Raw genomic sequence first — 24007 nt, 5'->3', positions numbered from 1 at the left:
CTTCCCATCCCCACTCCCCTACACCTGAGTATACATCAAGAGTGGGAAGGGTATGTAATGGTGGCGACTAAAACAGAGACTCAGACTGCCCCCTCCCCTTAAGTGAGTCCTCAGCGAAGACAGCACCAGCATCACCAGGCCGGATAAGCCACACCAGCTTTATGTCTAATATGGCTGGGAGACCCACTAGAGAGGGGTGTGTGTGTGTGTGTGTGTGTGTGTGTGTGTGTGTGAGAGAGAGAGAGAGAGAGAGAGAGAGAAAGCGTGCGTGTGTGCAGAGCTGGAGCAAGATGCCTCTCGGTACCCACTCCTATCCCAGCAGAGGCTGAGCACATTCCTCTGTGGTTTCTCTGTCAGCCACACTGACGACTCTGTGGCCACCAGGCCAGAGCCACATCTGCAGGAGTGGCCAGATGTGGCCAAAAGGGCGGAGTCAAGCACACAGACATACACAATGCTTCCCCACCCCACCCCCATCCCCAGGCACACAGTCTCTCACTTTCCCTCTATCCCACGCCCTGTCCCAGCACCCACATGAAGGGTGCTCTGCACCAGAGTGAAAAGAAGGGTAGTAGTGACAGAGCTGGTGGCCTGCCTCTAGCCTCCCCAGCCCTGGAAGCATTCAGCAAAGCCCTAAGCTGTCTGGAGGACTATCGGTTCCTAGCCAAAGCTGGCTTGGTCCTGAAACTGAGCACTCCAGCAAAAAGTGGACTGGCTTCTAACTAGTGCTCTTTGCAGTGCTAGATGTTAGCCCATCGGTCCAGGAAAGGGCAAGAATCTAAAAGACCCTGGACCCCAGCAGATAACTCTGCCCCAAATTGGAACGGTGATGGGCAAGGCTATCTTCTCTGGCAGGAGCCTTACAGAAAAGCTAGGGGCTCATGTAAGGAAGACTTCTCCCACTGCTAGCACTGCTGAGATGCCTGGCTATGTGCTGCAGTGGGTGCCACAGCCCCATTGGTATGCATGTGGCAGGAGAGCCAGAGGGCTCTGCCACACAGCCTTGTTCCCATACAAACAGAAATCAGGAGGAGAATGTTAATTTGGGCCAGCATGCAGTTTGCCAGGCTCTGCCAGGTAGCAACCTGGCTCCTTTCAGGATGGAAGCCAGGGAAGAAAGGAAATGGGGTCCCCAAAATGCAGTCTGCCTGGCATAGAACCTAGAGCCTGACTGTCCTGGCATCCCCTTAAGGATCAGTGCCCTCTGCCAGCTTGGCAAGAACAGAGCAGGTGACAGCAGCTGCCATTCAAAGGAAGCATTAGGAAGGGGAAGTGGGTGTGTCAGGACAGGAAGAGGCTCTTGGCTGCCTCCTGGTGGACCTAGGAAGGTTGGAGAACCTTGGGAAAGACGAAAGGGTGGGCAGAAGGGCATGTGCCATTCACTAAGATGACTGAGAGCTCAGGTTAGCAAAGACCCCTGAAAGGCCAAGATCACGTGAGACAGCAAGGCTCTGGGTCCTTATTTCACCTGTCCCCCACCCCCACCCCAGGCCTCCTGCTGACCTGCACAGAACAGACAGAGCCAATGCCAGGAACTTCCTGTGGAGAGGCTACCAAAGTTCTAGGGACAGGCACTGGTCACCTACCCTGGGGACTCAGACCCTTGCTCTCTCCAGGGAGTGGCAGCCTTAGGAGTGAACTGACCCATGCTGTCTCCATGCAGAAGGCCCAGCCCAAGCATCCGGATGGGCAGTGCTATCTGCCCAGCCATCAGAGTGGCCCTGCCCATACAAAGCTCTGGCTCAGAAGGAACAGATCTGCCTATCTCGTGGGTATAACTAGGCAGAGCCCACACCTTCCTGACACTCCCTTCTTACCCAGTGGGCCCCTTCTTTCCATGAAGCCCATCAGCCCAGGAGGTTCTACAGCACAAGAGATGCCCAGGTCCCTCAGAAGGAGGGACAAATGGGAAAACTATACCCACTGCCAGTCTGGACTTAGTCTAAGACTAAAGGGGTGAACTAGAGATTGTACCCTATAATCCTAGACACCCAGGAGTTGGAAGCCAGAATGAGTAACTCAGTGAGAGCCTGCTTCAGAAAGAAAATAATACTTTAATCCCAGCACTCGGGAGGCAGAGACAGGTGGAGCTCTGTGAGTTCAAGGCCAGCCTGGTCTGCAGAGTGAGTTCCAGGACAGCCAGGGCTACACAGAGAAACCTTGTCTTGAAACAACAACAACAATAACAATAACAATGATAAAACCCACAAGCAGCCATGGTGGCTTATGCCAGCATTCAGAAAAGGTGAGGCAAGAAAACTACAGTAGATTCTAGGCCAGCCTGGGGTACAGAGCAAAACCATAGTGAGCTTCAGTCTAGCCTGGGCTACAGAATAAAATCCTTTCAACAAACAACAAGATCATGAAATTCAGTTAAAACAGAAGATCCCAGACAAAGGGATGTGGTCTCTAGGCAGGTAAGAGGCTATGGGTCAGGTCACAAGGAACAGGTTTTGACAGTACGTTTGGGAATCAGGGCTCAAAGTAAACAGATCCAGCTCTAGCTACCCCAGAACAACAGGGAGGGGTTGCCACTGCTCCAAACAGTCCACAAGTCTACGAGCCACGCTCCTCCCTCTCTCAGAGACGTCACAAATCAGAAGTCTGGGAAGACAAACCCTGACCTGCCGCAAATGTGTGTCTTTTACTCTACCAGGGAACCCTGGAGCAGTCCAGGGTTTGAACACACCTAGAAGGCCCGAGATGCTTTCTATCTCTGAAAGACCCTCCTCCAGGAGCCACGAAGGTAGGAAGGAATCTAAGACAAGGGAGCCCTAAACACTCAGGACTGAAACAAGACCTATGCAGACAGCATCTGCCTCTGTGGAGCTGCTTTGCCTGGAGGGCTCAGGGTGAAAGGGTCCTCTGAGACCTCAGTGTCAGGCTTTAGAAACCACACTCCACAGAGAGAGGGCTGTGCACAAGACCCCACAGGCTAAGGAGCAGCAGAGCTAGGATCTGAACCCAGGTGACCTGGCTCCCAGCACGGGCAGGCTGCTCCTAAGCACAAGCATTCTCAGTCTGGCTCCATGGTGGGATGTCATTCCAGACAGCACAAGTGGAGGAGAGCCCACCCAAGAAGACAGCACACCGCACCAGTGTCCCAGGTAGCCTAGACCTGCCTCGCTAACAATCAGCAGTTTCTTTAAATGTCTAATTACCTTGTCTGTCCCTTGGAGGATGGAAAAAAAGGCTCCCGACCCTGTCTTGGCCTTGAGTGAATTTGGAAGGAGGCGGGGAACACACTTCACACTCCTCTGCCCATGACGCCTCCCCACCGAGGACGGTTTCCCATGATCTATTTCTGTGCTCTTACGTGACTAGGGAGGCCAATTGAGGCTCAACAGGTTCTACCGCAATTCAGACGGCATTTCCACATGTGCAGGCTCGGCATGACTCTCACCTAGCAATTTGCACGACTCGTCGAGCAAGCGAACACCATCATGTAATGGTTACGAGTGAGGGCTTTGGGAGAGATGGCACAGGCTCAAGGCAGCACCACTTGTCAGTCAAGGCTCCAGGCGCCTCCCCAGGCTTCGTGCAAGCATCTGCAAAATGGAAGCGGAGCACCTACCTCCCAGGTTGCCAAGCCCGAGAAAATGCGTGCTGGGGAGCTTGGCACGGGGCCTGGGGAAATGGCAGAGGAGCTTGTCAGGGCTACTATTAATGGATCCTGGAGAGAGAGAGTGTGTGTGTGTGTATGTGTGTGTATGTGTGTGTGTGTTCTGGTTTTGGCAACCTAGCAAAATCTATAGACTACTACTCAGAATGTTTCCATGGGCTCAGAATATACCACAGTGGCAAAATGCTTGCTTAATGCATAAGGCTCTGTGTATGATCACCAGCACCAAAATAATAATAACAACAACAACAGTCACAACAAGAATATGTCTCAAGTTGACAAAACGGCCAGCTGTGGTGGTATATGCCTATAACCCTAGGACTCAGTGTAGGGTTGAGGTCAGTCTGAGCTCACTGCCAGACCCTGTCTCAACAGAACAAAAACACCTCTGCCGTGTTCAAAGCCAGCCTTATCTACACAGCAAGTTTCAGGCTAGACAGAACTACATAGTCAGACCTTGTCCAAGAAATAAAATGATAAAACAAAACAAAACACAGTCAAATAGGATGACAGATGCTAACATTAGGAAGGCTGAGGCATGATAATCCCCCAGTTTAAGTAAGGTAGGTAAATTCAAGGTCAGCTTAGACTACGTAGAGACAGTCTCTCTCTCTCTCTCTCTCTCTGTCTCTCTCTCTCTCTCTCTCTCTCTCTCACACACACACACACACACATACACACACACTCGAACTGGAGAGATTGCTCATTAGTTATAATCACTGTCTACTTTTCTAGAGGACCCAGGTTAACTAGCAGTTCACAACCATCTGTAACTCCAGTCCTGGGAGATCCAATGCTCTCTTCTGGCCTCCTCAGGCACCGAGGCAGGCACATGGTCCACAGGACATACGCAGGCAAACCAGGTATAAACATAAATGAGTTGAAAGAAAGAAAGAAAGAAAGAAAGAGAGAGAGAGAGAGAGAGAGAGAAGAAGAAGAAGAAGGAAGGAAGGAAGGAAGGAAGGAAGGAAGAAAGAAAGGAAAGAAAGAAAGAAAGAAAGAAAGAAAGAAAGAAAGAAAGAAAGAAGAGAAAAGAAAGAAAGAAAGAAAGAAAGAAAGAAAGAAAGAAAGAAAAGAGAGAAAGAGAGGAAGAAAGAAAGAGAAAGAAAGAGAGAAAGAAAGAAAGAAAGAGTGAGCGAGCGAGCTTGTTAGTTTAACCAAAAGTAAAAGCACACAAAATCAAATGTTTAGGATTATGTAAGGCCAACTTCACAGATTGCTTAAGCTCTGAGGATGCTAGGCTCAGACTCCTGCCACAGTGAGGCCTTAACTGTCATTCATGTTGTCTGCAGGTCACTCTGTAGACCTGTACCATCAGAGCCTTTCCTGCAGAGAGTACCATGCCCAGCAGCTAGGTCCCACTAAAAGAGAGCGGTTCTGGGAGTGGCGTCCTCTCAGCTCTATGCTCGAAGGCCAGCTCCCTGGCTTCACTGCCTGCTTTTTGCAGTTCAAATCTCAGCAGTGGGGTCCCTTTCATCCCTCTCCCAAATCACCTGGAACAAATAAGCACAAGCCCTGGTCCCTGCTCTTCAGGCCCCCAGCTCTGAGCGGTCGGATACTTTCCCATCCCTGACCTCACTGTCCCCCACTCTAGGTGACACCTCTGCCCAAGGCTATTCTCTATCCTCCTGGGGCAAGGTGCTGGGAGACCCTCAGCCCTTCCTCCAGCAAGACAGAAGCAACATGAGACTGACCTCAGAGACCCTCAGAATGTCAGTAAGGAAAAGGCCCAGGAGCTCAGCAACTCAACGGCCCCAGCTGCAGGAGGAGAAAGTGAGGCCACAGAGGGAGCTTGTCCAAGGTCACCTGAAAAGGAGGCAGAGGAGCCAGTGCTTAATCTAAACTCTCCTGGCTCTCTCTGCCCCACTCCCTACAAAGCAAAAGGGGAAACCCTGGAGGCTGGCACCAAATATAGCGAGAGATGCGACAAGGAGCCCTGAGGGTCCGACAACCTAAATGAAGGCACCTGGGTGGTACCAGCATACCAGAGCCCAAAGGTGGAAGGGAGAGGGGGACAAGTGGCAGGGAGGAGCTTGGAAAGCTAGAGGTGGGCTGAGACTCTGAAAGACGAGGATGCAGAATCAGGGGGGGGCACAAGGTGTCCCTGGAATCAGTGCTGATCCAAGGTGGCTATCTAGAAGACAAGATTCCCACCTCCCCACCATCCCAAGAATACTTGGGCACAAAAGCTGCAGGCAATTAAAGGGCACAGTTACCATGCAAAACCTGCAGTTATTGCTCCTACCTGGGGGTGGGGGTGGGGGGGGTGGCAAGGGCCCTAGGGCCGATCTTGCTTCCATTCTCCAAGCACAGCCCGGGCTTCACTGTCCAGCAAAGGCACCCTGTCCGCCTGGCTACTTGCCATTATCCCCCAACAGAGTTTAGACACCTGCTCCTGGCATCTCAAAACATCCTCTCTCCAGACTGCCAGGCTGCCGGGAGTTGTATTTATTTGCCTGTCTAGGATAACAGCCGCCCGCCTGCCCTCTGCATAGACCCTTCTCCCACCAGGGCCTTCCACGAAACACGAGAGGCAGGCCAGACTCTAACAGGCTGTACATCAGAACTGCCAAAGAAGGAGTTTAAATGTTGCTTCCCCCAGCCGTCCTGCAGATTCCGAACCTGCCTTAGACCACATCTCCTTGGCAATTCTGTTGCCATTTCAAAGCCCGAAAACCACTGTCTACCCAGTCCCTGGACTGCCTGCACTCATTCCTGTTGACAATCTGACAGCTGTTACAGCTGTGTGTGGACACGGTTAATCTGACTTCCTGTCTGGCAGCTGTGCAGAGGGGAAGGGACAGCTGAGGGTCTCAAAAACAAGATGAGGTAGCAGGCCATGGGGGCAGGAGAGGCTGTCTGCCTCTGTTCTTAGGCGCTCATCTTCTTTAGAGCCAAGGCGCCTTCAGGGAGAGAGATAATTGGCCAAGTGGTTTCAAGTATTTGTGGGGGAAGACTACTCCTAGACACCCCAGGAGTGGGGCAAGAATGAGCCCTATTCTCTAGAAGTACAGATTTTGGAGGTATAGGTGGGCTTCCCACATAAGGCTGTACAAGTTGGGTACTGCAGATGGGTACCCAACTGAAGGGACAAACTGGAGTTTGTCCAGCCCATGCTCTGGTTGCTAAGCCATAGACACTAGCTCTGAGAACACACCCACCCAGACAAAGGACTATTTTTAAAGAAATGTGAGAGAAAGCTTTTGTGTAGGTTAACAATGGCCCCACACAGACAGACCTGAGTTCAAATCTAAGCGTCTACTTATTCTGTGCTCTGGGTAAATTCTTTCACATCTCTAACCCTTCTCCACTATGGGATGTGGGTAATTAACATCCTTCCTAAAAGAGACCAGTAAGGAAAGTCCCGGGTATCCCTGTCACCTCGTGGATTACAGTATTAGTTCCACTCAAGTCCTGCCCTTCCTACCTTCCTGGCATCCCCACACCTACACATTCCTGACGCACAGCCATGCTCGGAATGGCCTCAGGAGCCTAAATAGGAACAGTCAGGGAAAGCCCCGGCTGCAAACCTGAACCCCGTGGGACTTCCCAACATCCAGAGCATCCTTCCTGGCACAAACCAGACTCGGCCTCCCTCAGCTGGGAGAGAAGCCTCCTCAGCCATTCTTTCCCCCAGGACCCAAGGTCTCGGCTCAACCAGAAATGCACAAGGGGACATCGGAGCCCCACTCTGCACCACTGGGAACCCCACAGTGGAACTAAAGATCCCAGGATCCTCAAGCTAGGGCCCAGCCTGGTATATGGAGGTGCCTGCTGCACACTGGGCAGTCACCGGGTAACTAGACAGAGACACCACGAGTCATCCACAGTGGAAGGGAAATCGGCCCCTTTCCCCTTCCTTGAACAAGAAGAGTGGAGTGAGTGTCTCTCTCTCCCTCTTGGGCTCACTCACCCTTAGGTGCTCACTGTAGCTGTCTCTAACCAGCCACCAGGTCAAGCCCTAGAATAGCACCCAGGCATCCTGCCAGAAGGCGGGCCCTCCACCTCCTCACCCAACACTCATTCATCTAAGTACCCACCCACAGTGCTAGGTGTGTGTGTGTGGGGGGGGGGGGGTATTAGCAGCCAACAAGACAGACAGCAGAGGAAGCAAAAGCTGTCCCTAAGGAAGAGTTCCCAGGACCTGCTGCTACAAGGGACAGAGAGGCAGCATCTTGGAAGGCCCCTTGGGCGGGGACACCAGCAACACCATCCGAGAAAGCACCCCTGGAAACCGGCTTTGTCAGCTGTAAGCTTCTGTCTCTCCTCTGGAGACTGCTCAAGAAATTAGAAGGAGAGGGCGTGTGGTGAAGGGAAAAGGGACTGCAGGGAAACACCAGGCTTCTGGGCCCTCATGGCCATGTTTATCTAGGGAGGATTTTTTTTTTAACCCAAAGGTTAACGTGTTTCTATTTGAAACGACTATTTACATTCCAGAGTCCAAAAAAAAAAAAAAAAAGGCAGCCAAGCTCCAGGCCTATATCTGTCCCCAGCCGCGTCACAGACACAGCATCAGAACTGTTCAGGGGAACATTCTTAGCCCTCTCCCTGAGCTGCTGGGGTGACTCACACCTCCCTCCTGCCAGCAGGGACTGCGCCACACTCAGAAGGCCAGGTTGGGGCGGGGGGGGGGCGGGGGGGGGAGTTGGAGATCTAGAGAGAAGGATTGGCTGGGGTATATCCAGGGATAGAAGAACACCGTCCCAAACTTTCAGGGTTTCTAGGGTCTGAACCAAAGAAGAGTAAACAAGAGGGAGCTTGGGGCCAACTGGCAGCTCAGTGCAGAGTGGGTGACCAGCTAGAAGCCACCCTAGGCGATGCTCTGCAGACATTCTTTAACCTCCCAGGAGACCACGTGAATATGCAGAAGCCACAGTTTGAGGGTTGAGGACAGGGGCTATAGCTCCATTAGTCCTGAGCAAGCAGCAGCCTTTTGGGCTCCATCACTGGGATTTGGTAAACACACTGCAGGGCTGCTCTCCACGACTATGCCCTATACGAGGATATTGAATGGACATCCCTATCTATGTCTGAGCTGACAGCAAATCACGTTCCAAGGATTTTCCAAACCTTCCCAAAACATTCTTCTGACTCGGCCCAATCCTACTGCAGTCTTAGCCCTGGACAGCTGAGAGCCAAATCACAGGTACCCACCAGAGAGAGATACAGCTTCCACCTTCTAATTGAAACCTTCAGATCCACACCCACGTATCCAGAGTCAAGAACTCTAGCACGCGCGCGCGCGCACACACACACACATTCATTCTCTCTCTCTCTCTCTCTCTCTCTCTCTCTCTCTCTCTCTCTCTCTCTCTCTCTCTCTCTCGTACCAAGCCAGCCACTGCCAGGAGGGGCCAAGCAGGCATGGGTCCAGCAGGCCCCTCCCTGGAGGAAGCATCTTGTGGTGCCGGCCTGGTGGCAACAGGTTCCTGGGAGTGACAGAAGGAGTGGCCAGCTCTAGGGGGACCCCACCCCCTAACAAGGATCAATAAAAAGCTCCCCCAGGGAAGGTGGGCAGGTCTAGAAATCCTCGCGCTGAGGTTGAGGGGGGAGGTCTTTAAGCCCACCTGTGGTCAAAATAACACATCCCTTATCCTCAGAAAGTGGGAAGAAACCACAGCCCAGGGAAGGAAGAGATAGGAGGGAACTAGGAACTAAGCCAAAATCCTTAAACACCCCAGCTGCTAGTCTCTGCTCAACCCTATCCCAACAAGGCTCTTCCTAAGACTCCATTCTCAGAAGCCTCCTGACCAAAAACTTTCCAAAGTCACTACCAGGTCAAAGCAAGCCACAGAGGCTCGGATTCTGACTCCTGCAGGTACTCCAGGCACAACTTCTTCCTCTGCTCAATTGTGGGGAGAGCAGACAGCCTGGAGACAGGTCACTGACCCACTTCCTCCCCTCTGACCATGGTCCAACTAGGCCAGAATCCTCTAGGAAGCCCTAGCCCCTAGCAGCTGAGGCTGACCCTGCTGAAGGCAGAGGCACTGGAGGGATGAGGCGGAGGGTGGCTAGGAGGCACCGTGAAAGGACAGCCCTGGGCAAGGAAGGAAGAAGGGAAGCTGCCCTAGAAGCACAGCTCTTCCAATCCACAGATGTTCAACAAAACCCTCAAAGGCTGAAGCAGGACCCCGATGGAGGAAGACTCACAGTGAGGTGCTCAAACCAGGCGCCAGGATGCCCAAGAGCTGAGGGCAGGTGGGGACACGGAGCCACTTACCTGCCACAGGGATGCTGTGCAGAGGAGTCCGTGGCAGGATTTCCAAGGATGGTTCCCGGCCTGACATGCCATCTGCTGAGAAACAGGACTCGGTCTCATAGATGGTCTGCAGCATCTCCACAAGCCCCTGTGCCTTGGGCACCAGCAGCATGCCAGGGAGGGGCCGCCCGAGGCGGAAGCCGGTGAGGGAAAAGGTGGTCAGCGGGGCAGCCGGCTGCTCAAGGACTCCCTCAGGCCACTGCCGCTGGGACCCACAAGGCAAGGAGGCACCTCATCCGGCCTGGGCGCTCCGGAGGCAGCAGACGCAGGGAGGCTAACGAGGCTGAAGGCCTGCTCTCCGCTCCAGGAGCGTGGACCAAAGTCTGTCCAAAGGTTCCAGGAGTTGGGCTATGGCTGGGTGCTCAGGGGACAGGAAGGGGAGCTCAGTGGGCAGGCAGGCTCTCTCTTGTGTTCCCTCCCAGAGCCACCGGTGACAGCTCTGGGCTTGGCTCCCTGCTCCTCCTCCCCGAATGAGCCGCCGGCAGCTGGCAGGAGACTGAAATAGCAGTTGGGGGAGGGCCCTGTCTATAAATAGGTGGAGCATGCTCAGGGAGCCGCCGGCTGGCTGCCAGGAGCCCAGGCCTGGCGGAGGCCCCATGGGGGGAGGCGCGTTCCACCCCAGGAGGAAGCGCCAGTCAAGGGGGAGGGGGGCAAGGGAGGCCTGCACTCAGGGCCAAGGCCACAGACCTGGGTGGCCAGTGGCTGGACTAGAGAAGGGTGCAGGCAGAGGACCCATGCATCTGGGGTCAGCTTTGGCCACTGCTGGGGGCAAACAACGGACTGGACACCAAGCAGCCAGCCTGGATCTTCTCTCTTCCCCCTTTCTGTGCAGAGCGAGGACAGGAATCAGAAAGACTAGGGAGAGGTGACAGACACCCAACCACCTGGTCTAACCTCGCACCTCCTCCTTACAGCCTGTGGAGTTTGTGTAACTTCTGCCTTCCCACAGAGCTGGGAGATGCCTTTCTACTATCTTACTATCAGGGAGACCCTAAATAGCAGTGGGGTGGCAGCTCTCCCACCCATTCTGCAGTGCTCCCTCTGGCACTCGGCCTCTTCCCAGGGACCAGAGAGATTTTTCTGGGTTGGCTCTGCCTGGCCCAGGCAGGGGACTGGACAGCACCTGCCCATTCTCAGCTCAATCAATGCTTTCCTGGCAGTGTCCCCAGCTGAGGGCACCACAAGCCGCAAACATCATTGCCTTCATGCTAACAACGACCACCAGCAAGAGGCCAAGATGGGGAAACTGAGGTATGGCGAGACGGAAGTCACTCTCCTCACAGAGCTGCTCACCTGATAGGGACCAGAGGTCTGAAGCACTGACCACCATAACTCATGGGCAGACTATGAACATCTGCCCCAGGTACAGGACCTCCAGTGCCCAAACAGGAAGACTTGGGGTTGGAGGCCCTCCAGCAGCTGTTAGCACCCTGGCCTGGCAGAGTAGCCTCAGCTCTCCACCTTCCTGGCCCATGGGGTCACTGTACCATCAAAACTGGTGCCACTGCCGGTGTCACCTACTGTTGACCCCCCTTCTTCCCGAGCTGTGCCTCCCACTGATAGAGAGATCCCACTTGGCCCCCTGACCTCACTGCAGCCTTTTAATAGACCAGTTATTCCTGGGTCTGTAGGCTCCTCCCCTTTCGTAACGTCACAGTTACTATTTTGGACCCCTCCCGGCCCCTCCTTGCCCCCCACTCCAGGCACAGAGCCAGGGACACCTGTCCTCTCTCTGGACTGGATGACCTCACCCTTCTGTCAGGAGCCTGGGAGAAGCAGTCCAACCAAGGACATGGTGGCTGTGACTCCAGAAACTCATCTTCCAAGTTTCTGCCAGGACTCCACCAGGGCCCTTCTCCCTCAGGTTGGAAAACACACACAAGGGTGGTGGTAGAGGCAAGCTTTCCCAAGCATGGTGAGATGCAGCCGACCCTGGCGTTCGGGGATTTGTTCCCCAGTGGTAGACCAGGAACTAAAGTGGGAGGAGGCTAAAGCTACAGTCAAGACAGATTCTAGAAGGAAAGGCAGAAGACCTGTGCAATCTAGGAGCTTGGTACTGGAAAACATTGCCTTTCTACCGTCCCTCCCCCAGCTGCATCCAGATCAACTAGGTCTCTCAAGAAGAGAAGGGAAGACCAGAGGCTCTACCAGTGACAGTCCCAGCCAGACACAAGGGAGCCCAGAAAGCCGTGGGCAGCGGCCCCTCCCAGACGAGGCTCCACCCACCCACGCTGGGAACAACCAGAAGGGCTGGCTAGCCCTGTCCTGGCACACTCTTACCTGCCCCAGGCCCATGAGAGACCAGGGAGACCTGCTCAGGGGAGAAGAGCAGCTAGGACAAATTGAAAGCAAAGCGCCTGAGACCCTAGATTAGCCTGCTATCAAAAGAGGTCTCCCTTTTTTTTTTTTTTTTTTTTTTTTTGACACAGAGTCCTACTCTGTAGCCAAGGCTAGCCTTGAACACACAACTATTCTCCTGACTCAGCCTTTCCGCTGCTGGGACTACAGGTTTAAGCTACTGAACTTAGTAAAGAGGATTCCTCACAATTCTTTGAGGACACAGGCACTCAAAGGCCAGGGCTCAGTGAGAACAACTGGTGCTATCATGACTTCGACTCTTTCCCAAGACAAGTCTCCATCTTCAATGCAATTCCCAAAAAGCTCTGAGGAAATGTGCAGGGATAGGTCTAGGGGGAGGAAGGACAAGCCTCTCTCTTCTTCCGAGATGCAAATGATGTAATGAGGGCTTCCTAATGTCTAGCCTCAAGCTTTCCTACTATAACGCCCCCTTCTCCTGCCTACTTTCCCATCCCTTCCCATCCCTGGCTCCCAAGTCCCACCCCACAAATCTCCCAGAGTGCTCACTGAGGGTGTAGTCCACGAGACACATCCAGAACCAGCACCAGCAAGCTGAAGCCCAACTTGGGCTACAGAACCAGCTCTGCTCTCCCAGCAGTGCCTCTGCTCTCCACTCTAAGGCTATACACCTCTGAAGCTGGAGCAGAAGGAAGCGCCCAATGGTGCCTCTTCCAGCTCTGCCCGATCTCATTTCCTGGGCCCAAAGGCTGGCTTGGAGCCCTGACCAAAAGGGAAGAGAAGTCTTCTGCCCAAGGTCCAGAGACCCTGGACTAGGAGATGCCCAGAAAGCATCAACCCTACTCCCCTGCAGTTCTTTCCTTTGAGCCTGATCACACTGGGACCTGTCAGTATGGCCGAGAGACCACCACGACCCAGGTCCACAGTTAGCTACTGGCTGAATCTTCTCATTTAAACCCAACTGTAGGAAGACTATAGACACCCACTTTGCCATCTTCTACTTCCTCTCTGGGTGGATACTGCCTCTCCTCACCAGCCAGTCCTAAGCCTCCAATCCCTCTGGAAGGAAGCTGAGCAGAGGAAGAGAAAGCAGACTCCAATCAGCCAAGGCACCTATAGACAAAGGAGACCAAGGGTCTTTCCCCCCAGACCCCTGCCCGGGCCAGCGCTGACCCACTTTCTCTTCCTCTGGCTGGCTGCCTGCCCTCCCAGGGGCTCGGTAGCAGAGCCTGAGGCAGGGAGACAGGACGCCAAGGTTCCTGGCTCCACCCCACACCCATGCCCCAGTTTCTCTGGTCACCCCAAAGGGAGGGGGCAGTCGCCCTCCCTCCTGGGAAAGGAAAGGAGAGAAAGTATAAAGGGCGCTAGGAGGTGCTGGGCAGACAGGTGCTATCATGCGGTTCATCTTCCTCCCACGCAGGGCAGAAGGAACCTAGATGCCTTCTCCAGGGCCCCACCAACAAACATCTAGACGGGATCACGTGGCAGGCCCCGTTCTTGTCCCTCTCTAAGCCATGGCCCCTGAGAACAGGGTACAACCAGGGCAGTTGAGGTCCTAGGTCCCAGGGAGGCTCTTCCAAGTCAAAGCTGCTACAAATTCTACCCATCATTAACCCCATGCAGGGGAACATACATACAGGACTGGCTCCAGAAAAAATAAAGAACGCCTCACCCCATTTGCACCCCACTCCACCTAAAGAAGAAGGTAGAGGGAAACAGACTGGCCTCTTCCAGGGAGCAGAGTTCCTCCGATGGCCAGAGAGGTAGACAGGTCAAACACTAGCATGTAGCCCAGCCCAGAGATACAGAGAGTGAATGCCTACTGGCCAAAGTGGTGGGCCCAGAAGCTAACTGCTCCGTCTCCACCTGCCGCACCTTAGCAGGAACTTGCATGCTGACTTTTCGGCTAGGACTGAAGGGATGGACCATTTCCTGTCTTTTGGTCCACCACAGGCCAGCCTCAAAAAAAAAAAAAAAAAAAAAAGTTGTTCTTATGCCGAGAGGAACCAGGGGAGAGAGAGAAAGTGCCCTGCTGTGCTTGCCCTGCGGCTGCATGCCCTAGGAAGGGAGGACCGAGCGAGCCAGGATGTGGGGAGAGATCGGTCATATGCATCACCCCCTCCTGTCTGTAACCTGTCCTGGGGCTCCCAATCTTTCTTTCTTAGGGCCTTCTGTAAGGTGTCCACTTTGCTGTGGACACCTATGTGCTCTGAAAACAAAGTCACTTTATTATTGTGGAATTCCAGCTTCTTCCAGGCTTCGGGGCATCGGAGGAAGCCCCAACCCAGATGCCAGCTGAACTTGGAGAACAGATGCTGAGCCCCTTCAAAGAGTAAAAGCTGTGTGCAGACTGGTTGTCTCCATGCCACAGGGCAGCTGGACCCCACTAGAATAACCAGCCCCGGAGCTGTAGGAAAAAACTATGGGAAGATCCACAGCAGGTCACCTCTCAGCACAAGACTCTCGACAGTCTTATAGTTCTCTATCCTGTGCCCCTCTCTCTTTCTCCCTCCCATACACGGAAAAGACAGCATCTCCCCCTGCTGGGGGCAGCTGGAAAGCCAGCCAGGAGACAGGTCACCAAGAATACCTATCCTACCAGAGCTCAGAAGCTGCCAAGCTAGCAGAGATCTCCAGCTACAGCCCGCTCCCACCCAGCTCAGGCAGGATGGCTACGAGGAGAACCTGGACCATCAGTGACTAGAACACAGCCCTAGAAACTCAGCTTTCGCTGCAAGAGCAAGAAACCCTACAGCTGGGAAATGTCCTCCCCAAGCTACCAACAGATGTCCCTGGGCAGCCTCTGCCTGTCTGAGCGAAGAGCAGAGCTGAGGGACCGATGGACAGTCATCGGGCCTCTTCCTGTCCCTTTGATGACCAGAGGATGAGACAGGAAGCCAGAGCTCTAGAGCCCACCTGGTGCGACCCTTCGGGGTTGGAATGAAGGCGAGGGCAGGAAGACCCCAGTGGGAAATACAAAAGCAGTGAGAAGACAGCTGGGGAACGGCTCTCCCCAGTGTGGGGCTGGGTCCCTCCCTGATTCTTGCAGCTCAGTTCTTATCCATTCCCCTCATCCTCCTTTTCTCTAGAAAATATCCATCTATCCATGCTTGCAGAAAAAAATACAGGACCAGGCTGTGCTGGGAAGGGCTAAGGTTGGGCGGGATACAGCAGGAGAGGCACTGACCATCAGACTGTTTACAAGGAGACAGCTAGGGGCAAGAGGCAGCTATTACTCCGACCATGCTAACTGGCGACATTCTGGGGAACTCCTGAGGGTCCGGCTCAAGTCATTTGGACACACCCTCATAGGCACGCGCGTCGGGACACACCCAAACAGAGCTACCTTGTGTCCCACCCACAGAATCTTCCTGGCAGCACCCAGCAAGGTCCTAGCAGAAAGGAATGGGAAATGGGAGTCAAAGACCCCCCCCCCTAACACAAGAATCCACCAAGAGGAAGAAGGTCATCTCCTTACACTCAGCAAAGAGCCAAGACTCTTCTACAAACACATATCCCCACTCCTATCCCTACAGGCATTGGGCTCTTTAAAGCTCCACCAGGAAAAAGGTACAGCGCAGGAAACACAGTACTCCAGCGAGGGAAAAAGCCATCACCACGAAAAGTAGCACGAGCTGTCTCCAGGAAAAACCGCTTCCAACACTGTCCCAGGCTACCCAGGGAAAGTCACACCTCCATCTCAGGTACCCAAGGGCAGGCATCGGGGCTGAGGGAGACCCAGGCCCTCCCAGAGCCATGGATTCCCAGGTCCGTCTCACAGTTGACCTCTGTTTTTTCATTTGTTTTTCCGGGAAGATTTTTGATAATGTGACATTCTCCACTCCTGACCCCTTCAATCCCTGACATCTCAGACACTGGCAGTCAGCTGGCCTGGGAAGGAAACCCACACAGCCCACTGCATTCAAAACTGCCCCAAGAGGCTCCTCTCCAACATCCCAGCTCTTACCCGACTCGTTGGGAGAGTTCATGCCGGCTCTGGGCCTGCAGGAAGCTGACGTTGGGGGCTGGGACGGGAGGGGGCGGAGCTGCGGTGATGTCAAGAGAGACAGACGATAACAGACAGACGGACAGGACAGGAGCCCGAGCCCGGGGCCGCAGTGCCTCTAATGCCCATCCAAGGCCATCCTTCGGGGCGGGGCGAGGCAGTCAGGCACTCAGAACGGCATCCCTGGGGAGAGACGGAGCAGGGTTAGCGGTCCCGGTCCGAAACTCCGACTCTGAAAGACAATCTTGGAGCGATGGAGCATCTCGTACCAGGGAAGAGAGGGAGGGGCACCTGCCAAGGGCACAGAGGAAACAGCATTGGACCAGACTCTCATTTCTTCTCGTCCTAATTGGTGGCGGCCCCAGGGACAGGAAATGGCTACCGTGGTCTCTGCAGACATCAGTGCCCGGTACCAGGTGCACCTACAGGCTGGCCACATTTGTGGCAATGGGAAAAGGCTGAACTGACCTGGGGTCCCTGGCTGAAGTTCAGGGAAAGCTACTGAGTACCCTGCTGGCACATGTCTTTAATCTCAGAACTTGGGAAGGTCAGAAGTTCAAGGCTAATTGTGACTGTGTAAGTTTAATGCTAGCCAGAGCTACACAAAACCCTGCCTCAAAAAAAAAACAAAACAAAACAAAACCACCAGGGCCAATGAGAGGGCTCAGCAGGTAAACATGCTTGCTGGCAAGCCTGAGGACCAGAGTTCAATCCTACCCACGTAGCAGAAGGAAAGAGACGGCTCACGGAAGTAGCCCCTTGACCTCTGTGTACTCATTGTGCCATATACACACTCATATACATACATGTACACACACACAAATAAATGCAATTTTAAAAATAAAATTATTAAAGTTCAGGGAGGGACTGACAGCCAGCCCAGTATCCCTGGAACTCACAGGCCTGGCATCTTCTCCCTGTGTTGTGAGCCCTTTCCACCTATCACTGGAAACAAGCTTTGTCTTCCCAGCACCACAGTGAGTCAGGGCACAGGAGTGTGTTTCATGAATTAGGAAAGTCAAACAGATCCAGCACTCTCTATAAGTGTGCTGGAGTTGTCTGGGCCCTGAACCAAGGCTTTGTGTGTTGTTCAGATTGGGCTCTGTGGAAGGAACTGTGAAATCCAGCCAGTCAAGCAATGGCCGACACATCCTAAGTCTACCAAAATAAGGAACACCTTTCCCTCGTTTACACAAAGGCAACAAAAGGCCCAATACTAAACAAAGTCAGTGGAGTAAAGGGATGTGGGTTGGCCAGAGTCCCCACCCTAGCCCTACAGTTCGTCTTCAAGCCTTAAGACACCAGGCAGCACCCACCTGGACCCTAAAGAGCCCCTGATCCACCCAGACACCATCTCATTCATTTGCTTCCAAAAGAAGCCAGGCTCTCCAGAGCCCTAGGAGAGCAAGTGTCAGGAAGTGACCAGAACTGCCAACATCTCCAGCTCCAAACAGCCAATCCTGTATCAGATCATCCATCTCCCTTTATTTTGATACCAAACTTTCTCCCAGAGAGCCCTACCTCCTGGCAGTATTCAATCTCTGTAAACCCTCCATTCTTATCAAAGACTCCGAGGGGTGAGGTCCAGTTGGAGCCTAGAAGCCTCCCAAGTCTTCCTTGGCAGGGCCACAGGAACACACACAAAGACCCAAGAGCCCCAAGCCTGCTGCTCCTTGCCGCTCTGGACTCTGGGGCTATAGAAAGGCATATTATATTCAGATCAGGGTTCAGGACTGAGAGACAGAGACTAGAGACAAAAGAACCTGTACAGGTCTGGGACCAAGTTCAGGAATGCAGCAGGTGGGGCTGCTGGTGTCCTGGCAGGGCTCGCGTGGGCAGGCCAGCTCAGCCCATGCCCACACCAGAGCTGGCGCCCAGTCCCGCTCACACCCTTTCCCGTGGGTTGAGGAACACAGGTTCAGAAATTCCCACGACTGCCAGCAAGTCTAAGTAGCCCAGCCCATCTACTTAATGAGAAAAACCTCCAAAGCAGGCCACTCTTCAAGAGGACTAGATCCTGAGGGGTCCCAAACTGATGAAGCTCCTCCCTTAGCCCCCACCCCCACCCCCTTACCCTCACCTAGTATCTCTCTGGGTCTTCTCCACTGGGGAGAAGAGAAACAGCTCCGCAAACTCACACAGTAGGCTCAGGATGTACTTATGCACGACTGCTCCCCCACAGAGTGGGACTCAGCAGCCCCATCCACCTGCAAAAGGCATCTACAAAATCCTGAGGCCCAGGTCATAGGTCATCCAAATAACAGAGACCCACCAGCAAGGCTTCCTGGGAAACAAAAAGGCCCTTCGTAGCCTGATCAGAACAGGCTTAACTTCTTGTCTAGGGCAGGGCAGGGAAAGAGCAGGCAGTCTGAGGTGTTTGCACCCTCTTCAACAGAAGTGGCCTGCTATTGTTACATGGGTGGGTAGCTGGGAACCAGGAGCTGTACAGCTGCTACACTAGCCACCACTTGGATGACAACTCAGTGTGTCAATGTCAGCACCCCCAAAAGTCCTGTTTTCCTCCCCTTGATAGTCAACTCCATCCTTTTCCCAGACTACTCCAGGGTCTGAACCTACCGTCTACCTCCATGCAAGGCATCCCGGCAAGGAAAAGTGGGGGGAAGGGCAGAACCTCCACTTACAAGCTCTGCTAAGGTAAAGGAGGCAGGACAGCAGCCTTATACTACTCACCGGCAATAAAAACTCCAGCAGAGGGTGGGAGGAAAGGGAGACAGGAAAAGGTGACCAGAGCCATACCATGGCCTGAGGGCCACATCACTACGCCTTCCTACACAGATCTTGTCCCTCCAACAGCTCCCTTCAAATTCCCCTCTAGATCTACCATGCTTCCCACTGCCAACATACCAACGGAGCCTGAGAGAGGCGAAGCCCAAGTCTTGAGCTCCTAGCCCAGGGTCACTCTCAGGTCAGGGGCTACTCCCCAGATCATAGAGAACAAGGCCTAGCAGTTTGTACCAAATCCTATGCATCCAAGATGGGCTTCGCTAGCCGCAACACTCACTGCCTGGCAAAGCTCAAAGCCCAGACATCCCATCTGAAGGCAGCAGCAGTTTCTCATCTCCACCCCTCCCAGCTACAGCCATAGCAGAAGACTGTTCCCAGCCTCCTCTTGGAGCCTCTACTGCCTCGTGCCTCCCTCCAAGCTGAACCAACATAAGTGCAGGAGGATAGAAGCTGTGCGGGGCCCCAAACTAGGGAAAGGGGGAAGACAACAGGGGAGGGGGGAAAAAGGCACCAGGCTGACAAATTCATTTTTGCAACCGGCCCATTTCTGTCTGCTCAGACGCAGCTCCAGGCATCTGCACAAGCCAGATGGAGGAGGCTGCTATTTCTAGAAAAAAAAAAAAAAAAAAAGAGGGGGGAGGGAGGAGGTGGAGACAGAGGGCATTAGATAGGGTCTGTTTGCCCTCAAACTTCAGAGTGATGGTACCCCCTCCCCAGCACTACCAGGCAGGGCTCTCATTCAAGAAAGGGCTGAGGTTGGGGCTGGGGTGAGGTGGGTAGGGGAAAAGAAAGGGAGAGAAAGTTTAATTAGCCAAAGTCAGCTACAATAGGCCCCCTCACTGGCTGCATCGGGTTTTCAGGGTTTTCATTCATGAGCAAGAGACAATGCTCCAAAGCGCCAAGTATTGCCCCCCCCCACTGTCTCTTTCTCACACACACCCCCTAACAGGGGTGAGTCCTCTAGCAGGCTGGCTGAGCCCGATGCTGTGTTCCAGACATCCCTCCTCGGAGGGACGTGAGTAGGAAGAATTAATTATTGAAGAGCAGCTGGTTCTTCGGCACCGACTGCATTACCCCCAGCTCCTAAGGCTGCCCCCCCTCCTCCACCATACAAAAACAACAATGACCCCCATTCCCAAGTCCCGTGTCTAAGCACACAGCTAAGCTACCAGCCCCAAGAAACGGAAAGCAAAGCTCTTATCTCTGCAGCTACTCGGGGTGGGTGGTGCATGTGACACTGTTACCCCCCCCCCCAACTCCAGATTACACCATCCTTGGGGGATGCACCGAGGAAGAGGACGAACATTTTCTACACGCGCCACCTGGGACCTGTCTCTCCTGGCAGTAGTGTGTCAGGAGGTGCCGGGAGCCTGCGCCTTTAATTCGGGCTCCCCGTCTTTAACAAGATCTAGTCCAGATCCAAGTCTAAGAGGAAAGAGAGAAAAGGGAAGACTTCAGAAGGAAGAGGCAAGCCAAGTTCTCCTCGAGCTTTGTTGTTTAGGGAGGGAAAGAGAAGGGAAGGCTGGAATGAGGAGCCCACAACATGGTTCATCCGTAGCCCATCTCCACAGCCAGCATGGGCTCTTGGGTCCCAGTGTGGAGGGCTTAAGAGCCCGGGGGACCCTCCCTGCCTGCAACCTTAGGAAATAAGTGGAGAGCCAACAGGTCCCAATGTCAGGATTAGCCAGAGGTCTTCTGGTCCAAACCAATCTCCCAATCCCTGCCTCCTTTTGTTCCTAGGATCTGACTCTATCTTCCCCTCCCACTGAACCCTAAACCCCTCTCTCCATTCCCATTCCCAAGATCCAAAGCTAATTCCAGGACCCAGAAGCATAGTGGTCACTACCAGAGTGATGGGTACACACACACACACACACACACTACACACACACACACACACACACACCACACCACACACACCCCAAAAGCAACTGCAGCTGCTATCCTTCCTCTTCAGGGACAAAGCTCATCTCAGAAGGCCAAACGCAGGGACATGAAGTGGTCACCTTCTCCCCGAAATGAAACACACTCGACTCCCCGCCCCCCCTCCCCAGCTCTTAGATTAATTACTTATCGTCCAGCCAGTTCTCATCTTCCTGAGGGCCCCAGGGATGGGTGGGGAGGGGGGAAGCCAACTCCCCCAAGTTAACAAGGCACTATTAGAACCTCTGCCCCATGAGAAACAAACCCAAGATGAAAACTGGGCGCGGGAGTGGGGTGGGGAGATCTGCCCTAGCCAAGAAAGATCACCAATTCATCTCCCAGCTCTTTCCCGAGCTCCAGGGTGTCAGACAGAAGAGGGTGGTAATAAACGCAGTAACGCCTCACAGGCGAGGGGGTGAATAGCACAGACAAGTAAGGTGGGCACCGCAGTCCTCTTCCACCTGCAGGGACGTCAAGGACATAAAATCAAGGGTATGTTTTTCGCCACTTGGAGAAGCACTGTGGGTGGGCTGCGCCCCTCACCTCAGAGTAACAAGGAAGGGGAGTCTAGTGAAGAGAGGGTCTTCCCAAGAATGCTGGTTGCAAGGCTCAAATCGCAGTTGCAACGGATTATGAGCCGCCGGGGAGGAGACAAATCAGACATCTCCGGCCGGTCTGCGGGACATTTGGGGGCGCGGGGTGCGGGAAGATCGGCCCCTCCCTTACCTGCAGAGAAGGAGCCCTGCAAGGGAGGGATGAGGAAGGAGGGGCGCGCGCGGCGAGCCAAAGGCGACACTCCCCGGGCCCAGCGACGTTCCCTGGGGGGTGCGGGCTGGCTCGGCGCGCGCGCCGGGAGGAAGGACAGGGTCGCGGGGAACCCGCGGGCAGCGACGGCGGGAGGACGGGACGCTGCGGGGCGTCCCAGGGCCGTGGGAGGTGGGGTCCTGGCGGGTGCGGCGCGCTCACCCGCTGCGGCTCGAGCTCCGGCTTCGCGGGCGGCGGCGGCAGCAGCGGCGGCAACAGCAGCGGCAGCGCCTCCTCGACGGCTCCTCCATCTTTGCGGCGGCTCCTCCGGCTCCGCTCGCCGCCGCCACCAACAACAACATTCGGAGACGTCACTCCCGTCACGTGACCCGACCCCGAGCTAAAAATAGGCTCAGACCCCCCCTTTTTCGGGCTTCAACCGAGAACCCTCCCCTCCCATTCGGCCCTCCCCTCAGATGGGCGGGACCAATAGCGCCACCGTGACAGCTTCTTAAAGGGCCAATGCCCAGCCCAAGGTTAGGCTAGGGTGGAGGTGGCAGAGAAGGGATCCCGATCTCTTCGCCAAGTAATGAACTGAGTAGAACCCGGATCCCGGCTGCTGCAGGGGCTGGATGTGTGGGATTTACGATTTTGTTCTCTGTGCTTTTTCGACTTCCTTTTCAAACGGCGGATGGTGCAATCTTTGCCCGCCTGAGTTGTTCCCTAACACGCCCTTCCCTCGTTAGGGGGAGGATAGGGGGGGTGTGGAATCCTAGGGGCTGCCTTGGAAGTGGAAGCCCCTGCAGGCGCTTCAAAGCTGAAAGATTAGCTTGGACAAGTCTCTAACCCACCGTGCTAATATGGCACAACGCTGCATCTTGATAAAGAAACTCCTTGGAGAAAGCTAGCATAGGTTGTAACTGTCCCTGGCCTTCAAAGGAACAGACCAAGAACCTAAAAGTCCGCTGGTCCCCAACTTTTATACCACACATACTACTACCACGTCAGTGGAACTGAACATGACTGTATCATTAAACCTACATTGTTTTGTCAATGACCTAGCAATTTTCCTAGCAAAAATGTATTCTAAGAAAATATTGTGCTCCAAAATGAGCATAGGAAGAGATTGTTTGTTATATGAGATGTCAGAAACAACCTAAATAAATACCCATCAGGTAGGTATCTGCAAATAAACTAGGAGACATCTATTCAGTAAGTTATCATGCAGATGCTCAAAATTATACATATGTGGGGGGGTGTAAATGCAGCTTTTGGGGCGTTTGACAGGAATCTGACATTGGTCAAGGACAAGAAAATGAGATTCAGGCAGGAATCTGACATTGGGCCATGACAAGGGAGTAAGTTCAGGTAGGAATCTAATTTTAGGCTAGAACAGGGGAATAAGTTCAGGCAGGAATCTAATTTTAGGGTGGAACAAAGAAGTAGACTTCAGGCAAGAATATGATTTTGGGCTAGGACAGGGAAGTAGACTCAGATATCTTGGTCTTCCTGACAAGCTCTTAGACTTTGTTTATTGCCTTGACATATGGCTTTAATCCCAGCACTTGGGAGGCAGAGGCAGGCAGATTTCTGAGTTTAAGGCCAGCCTGGTCTACAGAGTGAGTTCCAGGACAGCCAGGGCTACACTGAGAAACCCTGTCTGGAAAAAACAAACAAACAAACAAAACAAAATATCCATTAGTTCCAATTCTTTATGCAAACGTTCATGTGTCTGGCTGTGCATGCCTGAAAAACCTAGGTTATATAAACCAAACGTTTTCTTTCTTTTTTCTTTTCTTCTTCTTCTTCTTCTTCTTCTTCTTCTTCTTCTTCTTCTTCTTCTTCTTCTTCTTCTTCTCCTTCTCCTCCTCTCCTTCCTCCTCCCTCCTCCTCCTCCCTCCTCCTCTTCCTCTTCCTTCTCCTCCTCCTCCCCCTCCTTCTTCTGTTTTGTTGTTTTGTTTACTTATTTTCAAGACAGAGTTTCTCAGTGTAGCCAGCCCTAGCTGTCCTGGACTCAATTTGTAGACCAGGCTGGCCTCATAGAGATCCACCTGCCTCTGCCTCCCAACTGCTAGGATTAAAGGCATGTGACACCATGCCCAGCAATGTTTACTCTCTTTGTTGTCTTCTTCTATACCCCCTGAAATCTGAAACAACCTCGTTTAAAATAAAACACATGCATAAATGGTGCTGAAGTAGACGGTAAAGGTTTTTCCTATAAAGTACCTCATGACTGTCCCACACCCACTGCCTCCATCTTCACACCTCCATCCTAGCCAAATTCACACCTTACCTGAAATACTGTAGCTGTATCCTGGCAACTGATACCCTCCCCGAATCCCTCTCAGTCTCCTCCAAAATCTGGAGTGATCATTTAGAACGCAAGTCTGCT

At 53.5% G+C, this 24007-nt stretch overlaps 1 protein-coding gene across 8 annotated transcripts in view; it reads right to left on the bottom strand.

Moving 5' to 3' along the window:
* The window catches only part of Hdac5 (histone deacetylase 5), a 34933-nt gene extending 12943 nt beyond the window's left edge, over positions 1-21990 (bottom strand). Inside the window, exons 1-3 of one of the 8 annotated variants that reach the window (XM_021178307.2) lie at positions 21838-21990; positions 16165-16386; positions 9843-9917 (exon numbers count right to left, since the gene is read on the bottom strand). In XM_021178307.2, the coding sequence (XP_021033966.1) occupies positions 9843-9917; positions 16165-16186 (97 nt within the window). In that variant the 5' untranslated portion in view covers positions 16187-16386; positions 21838-21990. Of the gene's footprint in view, positions 1-5316; positions 5429-9842; positions 10378-10568; positions 10696-16164; positions 16387-21837 lie in introns of those variants that run through there. The other 7 variants (XM_021178308.2, XM_085829542.1, XM_085829541.1 and 4 more) reach the window with 7 other exon arrangements.
* Positions 21991-24007: the final 2017 nt, after the last annotated feature.

The sequence above is a fragment of the Mus caroli genome, unplaced genomic scaffold (genome assembly GCF_978045245.1).
Source record: "Mus caroli unplaced genomic scaffold, Mus_caroli_1 scaffold_13, whole genome shotgun sequence".
NCBI classification, from domain to species: Eukaryota; Metazoa; Chordata; class Mammalia; order Rodentia; family Muridae; genus Mus; species Mus caroli.
Note: the sequence above shows the minus strand (reverse complement) of the source record. Positions and strands in the feature narration are given on the sequence as shown.